This window comes from Nicotiana attenuata, unplaced genomic scaffold (assembly GCF_001879085.1).
Source record: "Nicotiana attenuata strain UT unplaced genomic scaffold, NIATTr2, whole genome shotgun sequence".
Taxonomy (NCBI): domain Eukaryota; kingdom Viridiplantae; phylum Streptophyta; class Magnoliopsida; order Solanales; family Solanaceae; genus Nicotiana; species Nicotiana attenuata.
The window spans coordinates 89308-112698 of record NW_017672059.1 but is presented as its reverse complement, the minus strand read 5'-3'; the positions used below and the strand labels follow the sequence as shown (position 1 = coordinate 112698).

General features: G+C 36.4%; 2 protein-coding genes across 2 annotated transcripts; both read left to right on the top strand.

Moving 5' to 3' along the window:
- The first annotated feature begins 242 nt into the window (after positions 1-242).
- LOC109211578 (transcription termination factor 1-like) lies at positions 243-3874 on the top strand. The gene is made up of 2 exons (XM_019375126.1): positions 243-406; positions 1388-3874. The coding sequence occupies exon 2, from the start codon at positions 1443-1445 to the stop codon at positions 3378-3380; it is 1938 nt and encodes a 645-aa protein (XP_019230671.1). The 5' UTR covers positions 243-406; positions 1388-1442; the 3' UTR covers positions 3381-3874.
- Positions 3875-6674: 2800 nt separating this feature from the next.
- Positions 6675-11883, top strand: LOC109211580 (alpha-galactosidase-like). The gene is made up of 15 exons (XM_019375127.1): positions 6675-7060; positions 7522-7580; positions 7682-7738; positions 7992-8026; positions 8635-8738; positions 8995-9070; positions 9202-9260; positions 9375-9440; positions 9540-9623; positions 9861-9925; positions 10020-10102; positions 10200-10290; positions 10396-10445; positions 10912-11052; positions 11593-11883. The coding sequence occupies exons 1-15, from the start codon at positions 6879-6881 to the stop codon at positions 11680-11682; spliced, it is 1242 nt and encodes a 413-aa protein (XP_019230672.1). The 5' UTR covers positions 6675-6878; the 3' UTR covers positions 11683-11883.
- Positions 11884-23391: the final 11508 nt, after the last annotated feature.

Here is a 23391-nt window from a genome sequence, read left to right as displayed (position 1 = left end):
CACATTAGAGTTGTTTAAGTTTTTCAAATAGAGAAAAGTAGAAAGAAAATAAATTTCTAATGACGATTTGTTGAAAAGAAAGTTTAGATTTTTTTTTGCAAAAAATCAAAAAAAAAAAAACTTGTTTCAGACTGGTTTGGAGCAATATTTGGAGGCTGCTAAGTGGTAGGTCCGATGGACTTTAAACCCGAAAAGGTTAATATCTCAAAAACCCTAAAACAGCAGAAATTAACAGTATCGCAACTGAGCAACCCCTCCCACCAGCTCGTCCTCCTCCGCCACTGCTGCCGCAACCGCAACCACATCCGCCGGTGTCATACACGTCAACTGAGTATTCATCTACAGAAATTGTCTCAGAAAATTCCAGAATTTCGCAAGTATTCCAACCATTCTTCCCGTATTTGCGGTATTTGATTGCTTCTTCGAAATCTTTACTCTCGTCCTTTCTAATGTCCGATTGGTTAGATATTTTCAGCTTATTCATACTTTAGGGGTCAGAATTTCACTTAGTTAGAAGAAGAAAATATTTCTATCTGTTGTGAATCCTGAATTGTTATTCAGCTGTTGGAATGAACTTACTTTGCAGCATTTGTTTTGGGATTTTTCTGCTTGAGCTTTTCACATTGTACTTATTTGGTTTGATAACTTGCTGAGCCTCTAGCAGTGAAGCTAGTTCCATTATGCTGTTTTAGTTTTTCTTGTTTGCTGTAGAATTAAAGTCTAATATGCTATGTAAATATTAGAGCTTAATATGCTGTCATGAAGGAGCCCGAGACTCAATTGGCTCCCAGAAAGTCAAAGGCATCCTCTTGATGGGGGAATGAATCTTTGATTTTTGAAAGTATAATTTCAATGTCCCTATATCCTTAGTGTCAGAAGGCTTTTGTGCTATTTCAAGCTTTTTCTGTAGGAATTTGTGGTTTTGTAAAAATTTTCTATTTCGGAGTTTGAACTCGATTGTGCTTTTTGAAGCATGTTTCGTTTGTAAATCTTGGAGTTTCTATTTTGTGTGATCTTGCTATTTCAAAGATTGAATTGTGATGCTTATGGTGTTCAAATTCTTTTAAAAAGATGCTTTATTACCATGATTTTTAATTTTCGAATAACAAGCAAGGTTTTAAAACCCATGTCTGTTTTGCTAAATGATGGTTGTCCTATGAGTTGTGCACAATGGGTGAAGACAATTATAATACCACGATAACTGAAGTAAAATCTGTTATCCCCTGATAGTAGCAATCTATTACGGCCTCAGTAGATTATACAGGTGGATTAAGATTTGAGATTGGTTATAATTTTTCGATGCATTCTGAGCTAGTCTCGAAGGGTATTTCATCAGTATGCCTTGTCTCCTAATCATGTTCTCCTTTTTCTTGTTCTCCTTTTGCAGAGAAACCTCTTTTGGTGCATTGCAAGAAGACACAATTGATATATCCGAAAGAAGCATGGTAATAGGAGATGAGAAGTTGGATATGCTCCCGAAGAAGGAGAAGAAATCCAAGAAAAGCAATAAGAATGCTGCTACCAGTGGTCCAGGAGTGGTAGTGGCTGATGTTAAAATGCTAGATGGTGATTTTAGTTTTGAGGTAGAGAAGTTATCTGTTGTGGAAACCAAGAAAGAAAGGAATAATGCAAAATTGGAAACTAAAACAATAGGAGAGAGTGATGATTGTGACATCAAGAGAAAGAAAAAGAAAAAGAGAGAGGGTGGAACACATCATGGGAAGTCCACTGAAGGCAGTGATGAAGATGTTGCAATAAGTGTTGAAAAAAAGAAACCCAATAAGTTGAAGAGAAGCCACCAGGATGAGCGAGAGTTAATTCTTGATGCTCCTTTAGACACCAAGACTACTGCTCATGTAAGTGTGAGTGAAACACGGGACAATAAGAAGGTGGTTGAGATACTCAGCGAGGTTTCTGGTGGAGATGCTGTAGAGGAGACTAGGAGGAAGAAGAAATCCAAGAAAAGCAATAATAATGCTCGGACCACTGATGTAGGACTGCCAAACAGTGATGTTAGAGCTGTTGAGGGTGATTTAAGCTTAGAGGAAGAGAAGCTGTGTATTGTGAAAACTAAGGAAAAAAATGAGAAGGTCAATAAGGAAACTAAAGCAGCAGGAGAAAGTGAAGATTATGATGTCAAGAGAAAAAAAGGAAAAAAAGGCAGGACGTTCAAAGACGGTGCCGAGGCTGCTTTGGAAAGTGTTGAAGAAAAGAAAAGTAAGAAGTTGAAGAAAAGCTGCCGGGATGAGCTGGGGAGAATGCATGATATCGAGGATGGGCAGGGAGATATTGTGACAGAAGTCAATCAAGGTGATATTTCTTCAACTGTGGAAGAGATGGAAGAACAAAGCAGAACAGATACCGGTAATATCAGAAAGAGGAAAAAGGCAATGTTAGGACACAGTTCTGAAGATCCTACACATGAAAAGAGTGAAAAGAGAGTGAGATTCTCTGGTCATGTTCAGATTTTCCCTTCATCCGGTGATCCAAGTGACGAGAATCATGAAACCGAGGAAGAAAATTTACTCCGTGGCAAACGATTCTCGAAATTAGAAGATGAAATTGTCAAAGAGGCTGTTCATAAGTACATAGATATACATAACTTGGGCGAGGAAGGGCTGCAAAAGATCTTGAACTCTAGATCTAATCCTGAAGTAAAAGGCTGCTGGAAAGAAATAGGGGGCGCTATACCGTATAGGCCTTATACTGCGGTTTATTATCGTGCACAGGTCTTGTTCCGAAGGAGTGAGACGCGTAAATGGACTGAAGAAGAGTACGAGATGGTACGAAAATTCCACAAAGAGCACGGGAACAATTGGAAGGTCTTGGCTGATGAACTTGGAAAACATCGGTTTCATGTGAAGGATACATGGCGAAGGCTAAAACTGGCCAATAAGAAGAAAGGACAATGGAGTCAGGAGGAATACCAGACTTTGTTTGATTTAGTAAACACCGATCTGAAACTGAAGCTTTCTGAAGAGAAGAAATCTAAGCATGGGATGTTACGGGATAATATTGCCTGGGGCGCGATAAGTGACAGATTGTCCACGAGAACTGATGCAACTTGCTGCTTGAAGTGGTATGACCAATTAACATCACCCATGGTGGCCAAAGGTGAATGGGCAGATACTGATGACTATCGCCTAGTTGATGCACTTTTTGAGCTGGATGCGAGCTGCATAGAGGATGTGGACTGGGACAATCTTCTTGACCACAGGCCTGGCGAGATATGTCGAAAGAGATGGAACCAAATGGTTCTTCACATAGGTCAACATGGAAACAGGTCATTTGCTGAGCAAGTAGACGTTCTAGCTAAGAGATACCGTCCAGAATTGGTCGAAGTAAGAGAGGCTTGGGATAGTAAACCAGTTATTCCATGATATGGCATCACTCAGCATGGATGTGTCTGTAGAGAGTTGTCTTCAAGTAACACATACCATTGGGATAAACTTCTCCGTCTCTCTCTCTCTCTCTCATGATTATTGAAATGTTTTATAAAACATTTAGAAGACATAATTTAGAGGAGCTTCATTTCTGTCTGGTCGAAAGAAAAGGGAAAGATCTCCTCAATGAGATATTGGATTGTTAATCTGCAGGGCAAGAGATCTATCAATTTCAACTGCTACTTGAGATGAAGGTTTTGAGTTTTGACAATGTGTTGTTATCATTGCTCTTATGTTTCTATTCCTTTATTATCTGTAGTGTATCCTTTTTCTATTCTCCAATCTCATAGCATATGGTATGTGTTCAGTACTTAATGTAGTCTTGAAATATCATTTATCACTTCAATAGAGTAAAGGAATACAGAAGTAAAATAGGGATGTAAATGATGAGATGCTTCACTTGATTTTGTTTTTCGTTGTTGTGTTTCTCTTACTGAAGTGCATTCCTTTTCCAATATTTCCTCACCTTCTGTCAAAAAAAGAAGAAGGTATAAATAGCTAACTGAAGCAGGTTAGGGTATTTACTTTTCACTAGTAATCTTACTGGCAAATCTCATACAACAGCTTTGAACAATAAATGCAAAGTCATTGTATATAAAAAAAAAAAAAAAAAAAAAAAAAAACCCTTCGAACATTGCAGGCTTGCAGCTGTCTACCTTCATTTGTTTCCTGTAAATATGGCATATGCGATGGGTGCTCTCATGTGGAACAACCAGCAAATGTAGATGAAAAATGTGCAGGAGTAAATGTTGGATTAATGATCAAAAGAAAAATAAATTTGTTAGATATCCCTCCCAGGTTCATGTTGTTCTAAACTAGCTCTCTCATCAAAATTTTGTAAATATCTTCAATTGGAATCCTCGTATATATCAGGAGGAACATTCTTTCTTGTGAATGTGCAACTCAATTTCCTTGTACATATGATGCACAAAAGGAATAGAGCCAGAATTTTGTCATCCAGCTGTAAATGATGCATGAAAGGTAAATCAACATTGATCCTGTGATATGGAACTATATGTATAGGTTCTTGGTGCTGCAATGTTTTATCCTAAAGTGGGTGATGCTGCTATTGTATACACTGGCGATTATAATATGACACCAGATAGACATCTTGGAGCTGCTCAAATTGATCGGCTGCAGCTGAACCTTGTCATAACAGAGTAAGTAGGTCAACATATCATCTTCTGTCACAAAACCATTCAGGACATTTGCACCAAATGCTTCAGCTTAATTTAGACGGGGGTAAAAACTATAAGATGTTCGCTTCAATAGTTGGCATAATAGGAAAGTATTTATTTATTATAGTTAATTCGAAGCTTGGCTTTGCTTTGCTTTGTAGTATTTGTGATCAGCAGGGGGACTACTTTCAGTGTTTCGCAGGAAAAAAGGTAAGATGGTGAATGATTAAACCTATGTTGAATCTGACTTAGTGGAGTTATAACAGGAGCTTAGTAGAGTTGGATTCCAAAAAAAAAAAAAAAAAAGCATATATGATTGATTTTAGCTTCCTTTAAATGTAGCAACAGTTAATGCAGCTACATTTTGTACATTGAACAATATATCTGAGCATAAGCTGTAAAATAAATTATTGGAAAATCAGTTCGCCGCTATGGAAAGAGCTTTCAAAATGCAAGAAGAATAGGTTCTTGGAATCAAATCATAAGAAATGATGCCATCGTGCGTTGCGTTACGTTACGACAATACTAGTGGATAGAGAAAAAGTGGGAAAATGGGGAACCAAAAATCAGAAGAAAAAGAGGAAAAAGAGAGATTGGACAAAGGAAAATTGTATTAAAATGAAAGTTAGCTGTATGCCAGCCCTGTAGGAAGCTATAACGAAAAAGAAGAGAGACGAGACAAGAAAGAGGTCACGTGAGATGATATGCATTTACGTTAGACTCCTATATTTGCTAATGCAAACGACAACCGAAAATCTCTAGACGTAACAATATTGAAGTCTGAAGATTATAAGAGTTCACATGAGATATGGCCAATGCCTTACTGTATTTGCAAAAAACAAAACAATGCCGACACTGCCCGTGCTTCAATTGGAAGCTCCTTCATCTTAGTTTAATCATATTTATATTTGAGATTGAGGCATACATACGTAATTGATTGATTGTTATTGCTACCATTTTTTACCAACTGTTTTGCTCAGGAGTACAACGAAACAACGTTTGTGGAGCAATATATTTTTCATTTGCGAAAAGGATAATATAATTCTTTTATATTTGGCTAGTATTTTTTTCTTGGAGTAAAATGTTTTGGCTTCTATAAAATAAAGATGTTTCTTCTTATTCAGTAGCATCCACAATGTAGTCATAAGGGGTTTGAGAGTCTTGTTTAGGGAGAGAATTTCAGGACAAGTGTTAGCCTGTCACTTGTGCTTGTCTCTTTGTGAAGTTGTTCTCTCAATATTTTGTACTCTCTTTCATATAATGGATTGCTCATCTTTGCCTGTAGACGTAGGTCAATTGACCGAATCACGTTAAATATTTGTATTTCTTTTGGTATATTCTTTTTTTGTCTAATTTATCTTCAATCAAGGTTTGCTTTGCTAGCTTCTGATGACACCTGATTATTTTGATCCTAACAAAAACTGCTAAAACACATGGCAAGGATTTCGACTCCTCCTATGATATATAGTCGGCAAATAATAAAATATATTATCCTTTCATTTCCAACGAGAGAGTACAACAAGTCACGTTGGTCTCCCATTTTAGTAAGAGGGATGTAATAGTAAAACATTATTAAATGAACTAGTATGAAAAAAGATAGTGGGAGTAAATGTTTAACATAATATAAGGACTTATAGACTGTAAATTATACTTCTTGTTTGACGAATGGTATCATGAAAGTAAAGTTTTCTTGAAATTTAAGACTGATGAGTGCACGCGCGAGGAAGTCAATGTTTGTTGGCACCACCACTAGCAAGTGTCACTTATCATGATGTAATTTTGGTTAATTGGTTCACTATGATGTCTCTACAAATAGAAAAATCTGCATTGATATACATATTGTCCACCTCAAGCAATAACAACCTTTCCTTATCAGTCCACCACGCCTAACTATGACATTTTCAAAATTTAAACTCGATGAGTTAAACTTTGAAAATTTTAGTATTAATTTATTACATTGAAAATTATGGATTTAGAATTTAATTTGATACTTATAATATGTTGGTGTCAAAAATACTGTGTTCAGTTAGATCCCATTGAATAAAATCTCTCTCTGCTGACTGCCCCCGCCTATCACGTCCGTGGACCTCTATTCTAAGTAACTAGTGTATATAAATAGCTAGCTACCTGCTCATTCATATTAATCACACACAAGGCTAGCTCCAATTTGCCCTTTCACTAAAAGGGGCTCTGCATATTTTACTGTTGTTATATTTCTGTCGTAGCCAAAACCAAAAGCTGCCGGAAAATCCAGAGGATGATGCCACCAATTTTGAAGCTGCTACTATGGTGCTGCTTGTGTTTGTGTGGTGTACTAACAACAACGTATGCTCGTCCTCAGCCTCGAAATCTGATCGTTGATTCAAATTCCACTTCCAACGACGAGTTCATCCGCAGAAGCCTCTTGAGCAATGGCCTCGGCCGAACTCCTCAAATGGGGTAAGATTTTGTTTTCGAGTTACACACTTTCAGTGTACAGAAGTTAAATTCGTTTACGTAAGACATTATTGAAAGTGGAAGAGTATAAGTAGTGTTGTTGTTATCATGAAAGAAAACCATGAATGCAGAGTATGTGGGATTCATAATGGCAGCTCGTGAACTTGTCAAGTTGTCCATACTTATTTAATTAAGATCTATAATTCAAAAACATTTTACTACAAGAAAACAAAAACAATTCAGATGGGGCAGTGATTTGGCCCCCTTAATTGACGACCCCACTCCACTTATTTTTATGCAAAATCAGAGAAAGGGGTACGTATCAAGAAGACAGTTTAGTGACTAAACTATCATAATTCAAGATTTAAATGTCATGTTTTTTTAAAAAAATTATGTGAAGAAAGTAAATTTAGAGAAAGGCTAGCTTTGGATGATTGAGTGTTGTTGTTGTGGGTGATAAACAGATGGAGCAGCTGGAATCATTTTGGTTGTAATATTGAGGAGAAAATGATAAGGGAAACAGGTCAGCTAAATTATTGACTAGTTTCAAATGAACAAATTCATGTACCATAGTTCTTTGCTAGCTACAATACAGTTGTCACAAATTGGTTTTATATGTGGCAGCTGATGCAATGGTCTCTACTGGACTTGCTTCTCTTGGTTATGAATACATCAACATAGGTAACTTTGTGCTTTACCGTGTTTATTACAAGATCACTTAAAAAATAATTACATGTGACTTCCCATTATAACTTTTGAAATAGACAATATGCTACAACCGATTAAATTACATTGATAGTGTTAATTTTTTTTAATACAATCAGCGTATATATAAAAGTTAAATCCTATAATGAATTACAGTCTTGTTGTTACTAGTAATTTAGCTTCCATAGTTTACACCTAATCAATTATTTGTCATATTTTCTTCCTTCAGATGACTGTTGGGCCGAACTCAACAGAGACTCTCAGGTACCCTAATTTGCTTCCCCTATTTTTTATTTCTAATTCCATTTTCTATTCTCAGATAATAACTCGTATTATCCGGCCTATGTACACCCCTAGTTCAATACATAACAAAAATGGCCAAAAGGAAAAAAGAGGAAATATCATTATCACGATTACGTTTGTGGCAAATCTCTTAGCCGACAAAGGAGAAAAAACTCAATAGTCAATTATACCCTTACTTATGAGACTATTTTAGATGAAGCTTCATAAAAAGGACGTACGAAATATTGGATGCACCTAACTTTATTTAGTTTAAATATTAAGATATATGTTGAAACGGATCTTAAATTTTAAATTACTCCATATCGAGAATTAATGCGTACACTTTTCATATATATATATATGGGCGAACGTAGTGTATGGATATAATTAAATTATTCAATAAAGTCGAGCTGAAGGTAGTGAATGGAAAGGTACTTGCAACTTATATTGTAAATTTGGTCCTGGATTTTTGACACTTTGCATGTAAACTTTTTTTTTTTTTTTTGAATTTTCACGTTGAGTAGAGCATAAAATAATTTGAATAAAGTCGTGAAGTAGTTGATACTAAAGCTTTTAACAAAATTTGACAGGGAAATATGGTTCCTAAAGGTTCTACTTTTCCTTCTGGGATTAAAGCACTAGCAGATTATGTTCATGGCAAAGGATTGAAGCTCGGAATTTATTCTGATGCTGGGTAATTTTTTTTTTTTTTTTGGTAACTATCAAATTTTTTTAGTCACCAAAGCAAAACAATACATCTTAGACATAATTTTATTAATTCCTTTTAAATTTTATGTATGCCTTCTATAAAGGAATACATAATTAGGTGATTGTAATATTGTAATGCATACATTAATAGACGTAAAACTAAATCAGTTTTGAAATTTCCAAGAAATGATAAACGAAGGTTCTTTTTTTTTTTTTTTTTTTTTTTTTTTTTTGTAATGCAGGAGTCAGACGTGTAGTAATCAAATGCCAGGTTCATTAGGACACGAAGAACAAGATGCAAAAACTTTTGCTTCCTGGGTATCTTTGCTTGGCCTATATAGACACATTTAAAAAAAAACAATAATCATAATTTTGGAGATTATAATTGAGTTTATTATTTTTACTTTTGCATTTAATCGCCAATACTTAACTTGTCCTATATTTCTTAGGGGGTTGATTACTTGAAGTATGATAATTGTAACAACGAGAATCGAAGTCCAAGGGAAAGGTACTACCTTTCTTAACAAGAATATGCCTTTTGTTGTTGTTTTTAAATTTTTTTATTTTTACTATGATATTTTAAAATGTCCATTAAGTGTATTTGTTTCCTTAAATGAAACAGGTATCCTACAATGAGCAAAGCTTTACAGAACTCTGGAAGGGCTATATTTTATTCTCTATGTGAATGGTGAGAATATTTCTTGAATTTAATGTGATGATGCCATTGGCGGCACATCTAGATTATACTAAGGATTTTAATAAGTATTTTTTTTTTTTCCAATTTCAGGGGAGATGATGATCCTGCCACTTGGGCTTCCTCTGTTGGAAATAGTTGGAGAACTACTGGAGATATTTCTGATAATTGGGACAGGTAAAATAGAAATTTTAAAAAACAAAGAGAAGTGCTCTTCAATTTTTAATTCAAAAGTAAGAAAAATAGAAACTTTCGTTACAACTACTGTGTGCATTCCTAGCTCATTGAGGTTGTTCCTTTTAAAAAACAAAAAATAAAAGGAAAACTACCAGCTATGTCCATTTTTTTTCACTTTTTTCCGGAATTTTATATTTCTTACATCCAAACGCCCACTTAATATGCTCGACTTGGCAGCATGACTTCTCGGGCAGATATGAATGACAAATGGGCATCTTATGCTGGTCCAGGTGGCTGGAACGGTAACTATTAAAATTTCATTTATTTAATTTGATAATAAATCAAGATTAATTTTCCCAACTTTGAATTAATTTGGCATGGTGTTTGTTGTTACAGATCCAGACATGTTGGAAGTTGGAAATGGAGGAATGACCACTGCAGAATATCGTTCCCATTTCAGCATATGGGCATTAGCAAAAGTCAGTGGTGATTATAATTCTGAATTTAACTTTTAAAAAAAGTTCTCTTTGCAAAATGGACTTTAATTTGTTATGTATTTTTTTTGTTTTGTTATAGGCGCCTTTAATAATAGGTTGTGATTTGCGTTCGATTGACCAAACTACCCATGAAATCCTAAGCAACAAAGAGGTTATTGCAGTTAATCAAGGTAAAAAAAAAATTCATTTTCTTCTTTTTTTCAGTTGCATTTTAACAAGACTAATGCTAGAAGACTAGAACATAACATTTTTCTACTTGTTTAAATTGAGATCAGATAAACTTGGAGTTCAAGGTAAAAAAGTTAAGCAGAATGGAGATTTGGAGGTAAGTAATTTTTCAAATTACCCTCTATCCAATTTGAAGTTCCACTTAACTCTTCTTTAACACAATAACAACAACGACATACTCAGTGCATTTCTACAAGTGAATTCTGGGGAGGGCAGGATGTACGCATATCTTATCCCTATCTTATGTGAGGTAGAAATGATGTTTCCAATAGACCATCGGCTCAAGAAAAACATTTTCAAAATAGGTTTGAAGAAAAAGTATTGCCAGCAAAAATAATAATGATGGTAGCCCGGTGCACAAAGCATCCCACGTTCACGCAAGGTTCGGGAAGCGCCGCACCCCCAAAGGGTGTGACGTAGACAACCTACCCTAATGCAAGCATTAATGACTGCTTCTACGGTTCAAACCTATGATATATATGTTACACAAAGACAACTTTATTATTGTTCCAAGACTCCGTTTCTTTTTTAACTCTTCTTTAATACAAGACCTGCAAATACAGGTTTGGGCAGGACCTTTAAGTGGCAAAAGGGTAGCAGTGGTGCTATGGAATAGAAGTTCATCCAAAGCTGATATCACTGCTTATTGGTCTGATATAGGCCTTGATTCTTCCACTCTTGTTGATGCACGAGACTTGTGGGCTGTAAGTCTTTCATTTATTCTTTTTTTCTAATTTAAATTGCTCACATATCATTACTTTAACATGATCAATATGTCCAATTATGTCTTTTATTACTTGTTAATATTTTTAAACCTATCTACATTGCATAGAAATAAATCTTTACGCATAGGTGGATTTTATTTTTAAGTTAATGAATATAAGGTATTATTGTACTAATTAATTACTCTTTTGTGGTGATGGTACGGTCCAGTTGAATAAGGAAATAATTTTCTATGACAAGATATAATTTGAATAAAAGATAATTATCCTTCAAAAATCTTGTGTATTTTGTTTACCGATCTCATGTATTATATTTGACGAATGTCCCATGAAAAGAGTGATAAAACTAAAATTCTTATTTTATTTCCAAAGCAAAGGAGAAGTGTGATTTTGAAATTTATAGCTTAATTTGGACGACTGCTTAGATAAGCAAAAATAGAAAAAATGATAAGCATCATTTTCTTTGTATATTTACATGTAAGTTTAACGTGAATAACATATATCAATTGAATTGATTTGCAGCATTCAACAAAAGGATCAGTTAAAGGACAAATATCAGCTAGCATTGATTCACATGATTGCAGGATGTATGTTCTCACTCCTAAAAAATAAGTTCAACAAATGGAGGCATATATACCTAGCTCATTTTATTAGAAGAAGAAAAATAAGTTATGGAATTTTCATTTTATAGTTGGCAACTAGCACGAAAATCAATATTAAGCTATTATGGAGTTGTTTTCTTTATGTAGTGAACTTAGTGCATGTTGTTTTCTTTCTCTCTATTTAATTTACTTTATGTTTATCATTTTATTATTTCAATTTCCATTACTTTAGCTGCTACTGCTTAGTATGTTATCACACTTTTAGACTTTAATATAATTTAACATCACAAGACTTAAAAGTATTCTTTTATATTTATTAGCCTTGAGGCTCAGTCAAGACAGTACACAAAAGGAAACAGATGGTGAGATGGATTAACATTTTGAAATGAGCGTTAGTTAGAATGCGCACTTTTCTTTTTAACATTGTGTGACGCCCATGACGGAGGACGGATTAAGCAGGATTGACATGTTTCTAGGCTAGCTAGCAAGCTTTTAAAGAAGGGGTGAACATGTCATATTAGGCAAATCTCACATCGAAATGTGAGATGAAAGTGAAGAGTTTTATAAGGCACAACAGAAGTTCACATCATACACGCGCGTTTTTGGACTCGATGATGGCGTAATCCAAGAGACAAATCCGTTGGATCTATTGGGCCAAAGCGGATAATGCGTGCCATGAACTTGGATCGTGACAAATATAATACGAGAGCCTAACTCTCTCTCAGTGCGGTGGTGGATCGAGCAAACCTCAGCGAGGACGCGCCCATAATGGAGAGTGGGTCAAGCAGGACCAGCAGGCTTCTCAGCTGGCATGCTTCTGAAGAAGGGATGCACCACCTAAGGTGAACCATATTAGAACGGGAGAAGAAACACTATAAGTTCACATGGTATGCCGCGTTTAGCCCAAGAGACCAATCCGTGAGGTTTATTGAGCCAAAGTAGATAATACGTGTCATGGACTTGGGCCGCGATACTTAGTATAAACAAGCCAACAACGGTTGCTTAACTAGTTGGATTATTGCAAATCTAATCTTAATAAAAATAAAACAAAAACTCAACAAAAGAGATGGAACTTAAAATTTCTTGACTCTATGGAAACAACAGATGCTTCACTATTTGGAATAGTACAAATCTAATTGAAAAACTCAATGGAAAATATTGAACTTAATTGAACTTCTTTGTGGAAACAACGGATGCTTCACTATTTGGATTAGCACAAATTAATGTAATTAAGTAATTTTATTATAACACAAATCAGATCCCTGAGTTGATTTGTGCTATCTGTTTAGTTAGAATGGAGGATTACAATTTTAGCTATAACAGATGTTTTCAACATCAAGTCCATGAAGTTTTGTCTTAATTATAAATGATGTTTTATATTTCAAGTGCATCAGATCAAAGTTTGTATAAACGTTGTACTACTATTTTTTGTCTTTTGTGTTAGCCACAAATTAATCCTCTTTACGTCATCATATAAATAATATTCTGGCATTGTCTATAAGTATATAATATGATTTGTCACGACCCAAAATTCACTAAGGATCGTGATGACACCGAACTCCACTGTAAGGCAAGCCGACATCAAATAACTAAAAATTTCTCATAGAATTCTACTGAATAAATAATGACGTTTTTAACAAATCTAAATACTGAATAATCCCTTAGTCATCCCAGAACCCAGTGTCACAAGTGCATGAGCAATTTCTAGGGAACAATGTAATACACTAACCGTCCGGAATACAAATTGGACAGTAAAGGAAATACAATACACTACTCTGAAGGAGACTCTGCTGGTTGCGGACCATCTCGAGAAAAGCAGCTCACCCCAGTCTCTGTATCAACCATGCCGCTGCGCCGAACTAAGCCACAAGACAAACATGTGTCTGTGCAACAAAAATGCACAGCAAGTATAGCATGAGTACAAAAACAACGTGTACCCAGTCTTACTAGTGGTCCAGTGACAAAAATACATTAAAGAAGTGAATAAATATGAAGCAGAGTAAACATATTAAACAAACATGTATAAAATACGTGAAACAATTCCCTTCTTTACGACTATACTCAAGCTCTCAAGTAACATGTTCCCTCCGTAACCGGAACATATACATAAAGGTATAGTGGCCTTCATAAAATGGTTGTTACAATTTCAAATCAGGGAAAGATCCCCAGGTACACTGGCTGCTAGCCAAATGTTAAGCACGAGTTCTATAAGAATGATGTGTGTGTGTGTATATATATATAGAAAATGCCGAGGCGTACGGTCCGATCCAATATAAAAGTAAAATGTGCACTGCCGAGGGTCGAAATACGCGAACCATAGATGCATCTATTAATGTCACGACTCGAAATCCCTCCAAAGGAATCGTGATGGCACCTAGTCTCTAAACTAGGTAAGCCTAACATTTACTGAAATAACATTAACATTTACTGACTTCAAATTAAATAACTCTTAATAAATCACAATTCCCAAAACCGGTGATACAAGTCATAAGCCTTTCTAAGAGTAGTTATACAAAATAAATACAACATTATTCCAGAACGAGAAGGAATCAATGGGACGTAAATACAAACGAAGGTGACTCCGAGGCCTGCGAACGCAGCAATAGGTTACCGTGAGTCTCCACCGCGACGGCCCGCACAGCTACTATCGATCAATACCCGGATCTGTACACATAAAAAATGTACATAAGTGTAGTATGAGCACACCACGGCGGTGCCCAGTAAGTATCAAGACTAACCTCGGTGGGGTAGTGACGAGAAACAGTAAGACACCTACTGGTCAAATGAAATGAATAGGATGGGATAACAAAATATCGAGTTAAAGATAACGAGGTAATACCAACAGCGGAGAGAAATCAAAATACAAACAGTGGGAACAATAAAGGGAGAACGCGGGTAATAACTAACGATAACCAAGTAAATCAACACTGACATAACAGGAACAGAGACAAGTAAGAATGTTTTCAAATAAAGAAGGCAATGCCAACACAGCCAATCATATCATGCCTAGTACACAATCCCGACCATCTCAACCCTTGATTTCTCATGTCATAATCTCAACTTCCGAACCTTCAGCACATATGGCACCTTGTGCCCGCATATTTTTCCGTCTCACTTTTAACAACAAAATCCACATGCTATACATTACATAATGTCCGTACAAATGCACTCAAGATGTTCAAGAAGTCTCATTTACATAATATAAAGTAAATTACAATTTCTAGACTAATTAGGAAAAAAAACAGCGAGAAAAGTTGAAGTTGTTTAATATAATTAAATGCTAGCAGTATGAAGTAATACAGGATAATAAGAATAACAACGGCTATAGCAGAGACAAAATAATCACAGAAGGAATACAGCTCAATACAGAGATAACATCCGGGGATCTCTCAGTATCCCGAGGATCTCTTAGTATCCTCAATATGTGTGCTGGGGATCTCTTGGTATCCCGAGATCTCTTGGTATCCCGACTATCTCCTAGTATCCTCAATATATGTGATGGGGATCTCTTGGTATCCCGAGGATCTCTTAGTATCCTCAATATATGTGCTGGGGATCTCTTGGTATCCCGAGGATCTCTTAGTATCCTCAACATATATGCTGGGGATCTCTTGGTATCCCGAGGATATCTTAGTATCCTTAGTATATGTGCTGTGGATCTCTTGGTATCCCGAGGATCTCTCAGTATCCTCAATGCATGTGCTGGGGATCTCTTGGTATCCCGAGGATCTCTTAGTATCCTCAATATATATGTTGGGGATCTCTTGGTATCCCGCACTACAGTACAAATCAATATAAATATACATGTGCACGGCATCACCCTTCGTGCTTTATCACTCTTTCGCACCCAAACAGTAGAAACAACAACATCCCGACAAGGGAATCAATCAATAGAAACAATAACATCCCGGCAAGGGAATCAACGAAGAAACAATAACATCCCGGCAAGGGAGTCAACAATAGAAACAATAACGTCCCGACAAGGGAATCAACAATACATAATAAGGGTCATAGAAAACCAAGAAGCACGATAACCTCAACAAAACAACAAGACATAATAAGCACGTGATAGCTACACCGGTAACCACAACAATTGGACATGTAACATACTTGCACGAAGTCATAGAGGAACTCACAATAAAGAAGTATCAAAACAATAAGGAAGGCAATCACTTCAATTAAGGCAATTAAGGGTCAATGTAACACGTAAGAATTAGAGGAAAGTTAACAACATCATATAAAGCATATAGATGCAATTCGAGCAATTATTAAACCCAACCATAACAGGATACTTTTCACATAATGGACATAAGGACCTAAGAACCCTAGAGGCAAATTTTCCACAAATAAATCCGAGCACACACTCGTCACCTCGCGTGCACGGACTACAATTAGCATAGAAGACTCAAATCTTAAGGGGAAGTCCCCCACACAAGGTTAGGCAAGATACTTACCTCAATCCGGCTGATTCAATACTCAATTTAGATTTTCCTTTACCAATTCATCAACACTCGGCTCAATCTAGCCAAAAACGACTTGAATACATCAAACAATGCAAGAGAAAACAATTTCAATTAACAAAACTATGATTCTTATACAATTTGCAAAAAGTCAACAAAAGTCAACTCCCCGGGCCCGCACCTCGGAACCCGACAAAATTTACAAAAATCGAACACCCATTCCGCTACGAGTTCACCCATACAAAAATTATCTAATTCCGATACCATTTGGTCATTCAAATTATCATTTTACATTTTTGAAAGATTTCGCAATTTTTCCCAAATTTTCCTTTAGATTCTCATGAATTTGATGTTATATCTAAGATATAATCACAAAATATTGTTGAAAATTGATTAGAGACACTTACCCAATGATTTGGAGAAGTTTGGGTCTTCGGAAAATCGCCCATGGAGGTTTAGGGTTTGAGAAAATTGAAAAATGGATGAAAATCTCGTCAAAAACCTCACTTAACAGGCCTCAGATGTCGCATTTGCGACCCAGGGTTCGCAATTGCGAACCCTCGCAAATTGTGAACAAAGCAGGGCTGGCAGAAGTCGCATTTGCGACAAAATGTGTTCGCATTTGCGAACTGGGCATCGCAAATGCGATGAAGAAGTTCGCATTTGCGAACACACCAGAAACCAGCAATTTTTCCCGACACGAGAATGAGCATAACTTCCTCATACGATGTCAAATTCGATGATTCTTTTTCCTATGGCTCCGTAATTTCGATACGGATCTAATGGTTCAAACAAAACTGAATTTGGATCCCATTTGCTCAATGTGGTATTATTTTTGCTTGAAGAAACGACGATGAAGCATCCAAAAACAATCGCAACATAGCCTAAACCTATCCGAAACTCACCCAAGCCCTCGAGGCTCCAAAACAAACATGCACGCAAGTCTATAAACATCATACGGACTTGCTCGTGCAATTAAATTATCAAAATAACATCAAAAACTATGAATTTAACCTTAAAACTCATGATTTTCTAACTTTTCAACCGGACGTCCAAATCACGTCAAATCAGTTCCCATTCTCACCAAATTTCACAGATAGGACTTAAATATCATAACAAACTTGTACCAGGCTCCGGAACCAAAATACGGGCCCGATAACTAAGAGTTCAAACATTAATTCATTTCTTTATTTCCTTTAAAAACCAGCACAACAATTTTCTTCAAAAATTGTTTTTCTAAGGCTAGGGACCTCGGAATTCAATTCCGGGCATACGCCCAAGTCCCATATTTTACCGCGGACCTCCCGGGATCGTCGGAACACAGATCCGGGTCCGTTTACCAAAAATGTTGACCAAAGTCAACTAAAAACCAAATTTTAACTCTAGAAATTACTATATTTTTTATATTTTCACATAGAAGCTTTCCGATTTCATGACCGGACTGCGCACGCAAGTCGATACACATAATATGAAGCTACTCGTGACCTCAAACTGCCGAACCGGATGAAATTGCTCAAAACTACCAGTCTGGTCGTTACATCCTCCTCCACTTAAACATACGTTCGTCCTCGAACGTGCCCGGAGTCGTTCAAAAGCCATCGAACCACTGCATAAGCTCCTCATACATACACCCGGCAACACCCAAACCTATGTAGGACTGACAATGCAACTTAACTGATGGTCTCGCCTCATCCTTAGTCCATAACCTTAGGACATAACCCAAACCTCAACGTTTGAAATTCATCATAGAACCGGACTCCCACATCATCACACTGCTTTAACCTGAACAAGCTGAATCGAGCCAAAATTCCAATCCAGAATACAATCACATGTTGTTTCACACAACTCAAATGCCAGAAGCAATAACCTCTGACCACCATAGCTGTACAAATAACATCCTGGATGCCGGCAATACACCTCACATTGAATATAACCTTGTTCCGGACCTCCACAACATTGCCCATGATAAAGAAACATGCGGGTATTCATAGCCGCTCACGAAGTCAACAAGTTAAGAAACTCTCTCGCCCGCCAAGGGTCATTACCCAACTCTTAGCAGAAACAACCACACACATCCAAGCACTCCTCACATGAGAGTGTGGTACATAAATCCTGCCGAGGCGAACGGCCCGATCCCATAAGAGTAGTAGAAGGAAATACCCCGCTCGCGAATCATACGTGCGACGCGGTAAAATATAAATTTAAGGAATCACCCCGCTCGCGGATCATACTTGCGATGCGGTCAAATATAAATTTAACATTAAAATCATATCTCTTTCTTAATTCTTTTCAAAATAAGGGAAATTCAGCTTGTAGCTTTTTAAGGAAATTACCCCGCTGCGCAACATACATGCAACGCGGTTACACATAGATTTCTTAAGCTATTATAATATTCCTTCAATTCATTTCAAAAATATGAAGTTCAAATAAAAACTTTTAAGATCTCAAATTCCTCAATTTCAACTCTTTTCAAGAGATTTACTAAGCAAACTCAATCTCGCTTCTTCTCAAGGCAAACAATAAACATAAATCAACTACAATATCAACAAGGCATGGTGTAAACCTAAAACTACCCGAACATAGGCATAACTAGTAGCTACATACAAACTCTCGTCACCTCGTGCATACGTAGCCCCCCACAAATAGAGGCACATATTAATTTGGTTCACCTATGGGGTTAATTTCCTCTTACAAGGTTAGAAAGGAGACTCGCCTCGCTCCGAAGTTCCATAACCGGCATTCCACGCCCTTCCGAAGACTCAAACGAATGCAAAATGCTCCAAAACTAGCCAATAATTATGTAAACCCATGAATATATGTTCAATTACTCATTATAGTCTAATTTATAACAATTCCTAACCCCCAATGGACAAGTTGACAAAATTGTCCTCGGTCCTACGTGCCCGGATTCCGAAATTTTTCGTAGATAAAGTTTACCAATGACCTCACGAACTCAAATATATAATTTATTCTCAATTCCATGCCCAAAATCGTGGTCAAAATCCAAAAATCTCAATTTCTAGGTTTTCTTTAAAACCCCAAATTTTCCTTTAGATTCTCATTAATTTTGATGTTAAATCTAAGGTATAATCACAAAATATAATTGAAAATTGGTTAGAGGCACTTACCCAATGATTTGATACAAAATCCTTCTCTCAAAATCGCCGACTCTCGGACCTAGGGTTCAAAATATGATAAAATGAAGCAAGAACCCGAGTAACACAGCTGAAAACAAGTTGCAAATGCCGCAATTGCGAACCCTCGCAAAAACGAATAAAGCCTTCGCAATTGCGAACTGGGCATCGCAATTGCGATGGAAATGTTTGCAATTGCGACCACACTAGAACCAGTAGTTTTCCCGACACAAAAATGAGCATAACTTCCTCATACGATTTCCAAATTCGATGATTCTTTTGCTAATGATACGGATCTAATGGTTCAATAAAAACTGAATTTGGAGCTCATTTGCTTAATGTGGTACCCTTTATTCCCAAAGAAACAACGTTGAAACATCAAATAAGAGCGCAATACAACCCGAAACACACCCGAGGCCCCCGAGACCCCGTCCAATCACACAACTCAGTCCCATAACATAACATGGACCTACTCGAAACCTCAAATCACGTCAAACAACACTAAACCATGAATCGCACTCCGATTCAAGCTTAATGAACTTTAAAATTTCAAACTTCTACTTTCGATGTTTAAACCTATCAAATCACGTCTGATTGACCTCAAATTTTGCACACAAGTCATATTCGACATTATGAACCTACTCCAACTTCTGGAATCGGAATCCGACCCCGATATCAAAAGGTCCACTTCCGGTCAACTTCTCAAAAACCTTCAAATTTCCAACTTAAGCCAAATGAATCCAAAATGACCCATGGACCTCTGAATTCACTTCCGATCGCGCTCCCAACACTGGAATCACCATACAGAGTTATTCCCAAACTTGGAATCCCAAACGGACATCGATAACACTGAAATGCACTTCAACCCAAACTTATGAAATTCTTCCAAAAATGCTAACTTCTATAGTAGGTGCCGAAACGTTCCCGGGTCTTCCAAAACCCGATCCTGACATACGCCCAAGTCCGAAATCATCATACGAACCTGCTGGAACCTTCGAATCCCGGTTCTGAGGTTGTTTACTCAAAAATCCAATCTTAGTCAATTCTTTCAACTTAAAGCTTCCGAAATGAGAATTCTCTCTCCAAATCAACTCCGAACTTTCCGGAATTCAATTCCGACCATGAGTACAAGTCATTGTCACACCTCCTTTTTTACACACCTACCCCGAAGGTAAATGTATAAGGGAGTTTTTCCATTTAAAGTGACATTATTCGAAATGGAATTATTTATTTGTTTTATAGAGTCGCCACTTGGGAAAGGATTGGCTTTTGGTGTCCCAAGTCACCGATTTAATTTAAATCCCAAATCGAGGAAAATTTCGACTTCCCTATTGGAGTCTGCGAACCAGAAATTCTGAATAAGGAATTCTGTTGACCCGAGGGAAGGTGTTAGGCACCCCCGGATCCCGTGGTTCTAGCACGGTCGCTTAAATTATTATAATTGGCTAAAAATCTGATTTTAATACATGTTTTAACCTATGTGCTTTTCAATTTTAAGCCGCTTTTATTATTTATTTTTAAAGAGAATTGCAACGTCGTGAAAATGTATCTCAAACCACGTCGCACCAGTACGCCCGTGATATTTTGGCACATTTCAACTTCGTTGAGATTTGGATTTGGGTCACATAAATGTGCACCCGTATTTAAGAAGGTAACATTATTAAAAATGCGCCTAAAGTAACTAACGCGTTATTATCTTTGGGGAGGGACGTGAAGTTTGCTAACGGTCCGTCCCGGATACTAAGTATTTTAATATAAATATTTAAAGAGGGCCCCGCAATTTATGCATTTTGTTTGGCAGGGCGCACCTCGTTTCGTTATTTGAAGGCCAACCTAAAGCAAACTACGATTTTCTATTTAATTTTTTTGTCTCTAAAAAGCCTTAGTTAATTATAAAATCCGGGTCTCAAGTTCAAGTCCGGATTCAAACAAAAGGAAAAAAAATCTCTTAATTTGAGCCCGCTGCCTAACTTGAAAACCCGAATTCATGTTACAAAATTAATTCTAATGATCTTAAAGGAATTCCAACCTCCAGCATTGTTTGTAATGTTTTACTGGAGACAAACATTTCCATAAATGCAATAAATGCTGCAAAGGATAAATAAGAGAGAATTGAAGTTACACTTTCAGAAGATGGCATAAAAGCCCCAACACAGTAACCTGTGCTACACCATTGAACTTGTGTGCACCCATAAAACCCATAAATCGAGTATATCAAATACACGTCAATTAATGGCATATGCAATGTAATTAAAGGAAAGTCCAGCTACTAATGGCCTACAACTTGAATCCAATTTATTAAACGCAAGAAACTTCCAATCCTTACATACAAAAAATGAAATAACTCTCAATGATATTATTCAAAAGCCAGCAAATGAATGAAGGCAAATTGTTTTATTTCATTGCTAAAGAGTATCTCTAAAGGAGGCAAAGGAAGAAGGAAAAGAAGAAGCCAAAGCCGAAGGAAAGCATTAGAAGCAAAATTCTCATTAACAAACTTGGATTTAATAGTTCAAGAAAAGAACACAAGTGAGATGAACAAAGTTTATTCGCAAGATTTGGACGTGTCATGTCCTTCACAATGACGCAAAACAAGGAAACCAACGGTATCACAGTCCACAATGCAACAAACTAAAAGGGTTAATTAGAGAATAATACGCATAGCTATTATTCTTCAATTTAATGACATAGCCACAGATTTCCAGTTAAAGAAAATATCAATTGCAAGACAACAATTACAGTCTACTAGAATATGAATCAATCCTGCATAAATAAAACTTGCTGGGAATTGAATATGATACATGATAAACCTGGTGAATCATTCAAAAGCAGACAAAACAACTCACTACTGCTATAATCGAAACCAAGAAAAGCAGAACTTCAATTTTATTTCATACACAGCAAGTTCAACATTTAAAGTTTTCGACATACCTAGATATAAGCGAACATAAACCGAAGGAAACAAGCAGAGATCTGACGCAAATGGTGAGACCCAGCAACAAGAACAAAAACGAACCAGCAACAGCAACAGAAATTGAAGTTCAACTCGAACTTCACATTCAGAAAAATATCTGAAACCCAGCTATCCGAGAGTGAAACCCAGCTGATGAAACTCTTTTAGTTCTTTTTTTTTTTGTGTTTCTGAAAATCGAAGTTGAAGTTTCAGAAATTCTTCTGTTTTTCTTCTCTTTTTTTTTCAATTTCTCGTGAAGCTTTGGTTTCCAAATTTGAGATGCAATTTCGGATCTAGAAATTTGCTTTCAGATTTTTGTTTTTGTTTACGTATGAGTAAGATTATGGAGATGGTAACTATGGCGACTGGGGCTTTCTCAAATGGGGAGGGAGTTGGCTCTTGCTATGTGAGGAAGGAACGCAGCTTTTTGTTTTTCCCCCTTTTTTTTGGGTAGATCCCCCTCTCTTTGTGCCTTAGCTCCCCTTTTATGTCAGGGATTAGGGCAAAGGGTAATGGGTATTTGGGTAGGGAGATTAGGCTTTGAGTGGGTTATTGGGTTTGGACAGATTTGGGTATGGGCTTTGGTCTCAACATTAATTTTTGCCCAATTTCACAAGACAAACCTTTCTTTTTCAATTCTTTCTTTTATTTTCTAATTTTTTCTTTTTCTTTTGATTAAAATCCTACAAGTTAAAAATCCAAAATTATACAAAATGTGAAATTAAACTAATTAGTTAATTATAAAAATTATAAAAACCACTTAATCCTAAATTAAAAGAGAAAAAATAAATAAAAGGAAAAAGTGTAAAAATGAAGCACTTTTTGGTGATTTTCAATTTTTAATAAACAAAAAAAATTATTGGTTAATTCTAAAAATGTAAAAACAAATTTTAAATGCAATGCATGATATTTTAGTATTTTTTCATGATTTAAATAAAATTAAACATGCGAGAAAAATGCCAACAATTAATAAAATTCTATAAAAATTCCTAAAAATGGCAAATAATTAAAGAAAAAAATCTTATTTTGGGAATTCTGTAGGAGTAAATCATATAGGGCAAAAATCACGTGTTTATAGTCATAATACCTGAAGTGAAGCTACTCAGGGCCTCAAACTGCTGAACGTCACGCTAGAGCTCAAAACGACCGATCTGGACGTTACATGATTTAAT

Excerpts from the sequence above, each read along its gene's own strand:
- LOC109211578 (XM_019375126.1), top strand. The coding sequence starts at position 1,443 with ATGGTAATAGGAGATGAGAAGTTGGATATGCTCCCGAAGAAGGAGAAG.
- LOC109211580 (XM_019375127.1), top strand. The coding sequence starts at position 6,879 with ATGATGCCACCAATTTTGAAGCTGCTACTATGGTGCTGCTTGTGTTTG. Across the intron at positions 8,739-8,994 it reads GGAATTTATTCTGATGCTGG|GAGTCAGACGTGTAGTAATC; the intron begins GTAATTTTTTTT and ends TTTGTAATGCAG. Across the intron at positions 9,441-9,539 it reads TTTTATTCTCTATGTGAATG|GGGAGATGATGATCCTGCCA; the intron begins GTGAGAATATTT and ends TTCCAATTTCAG.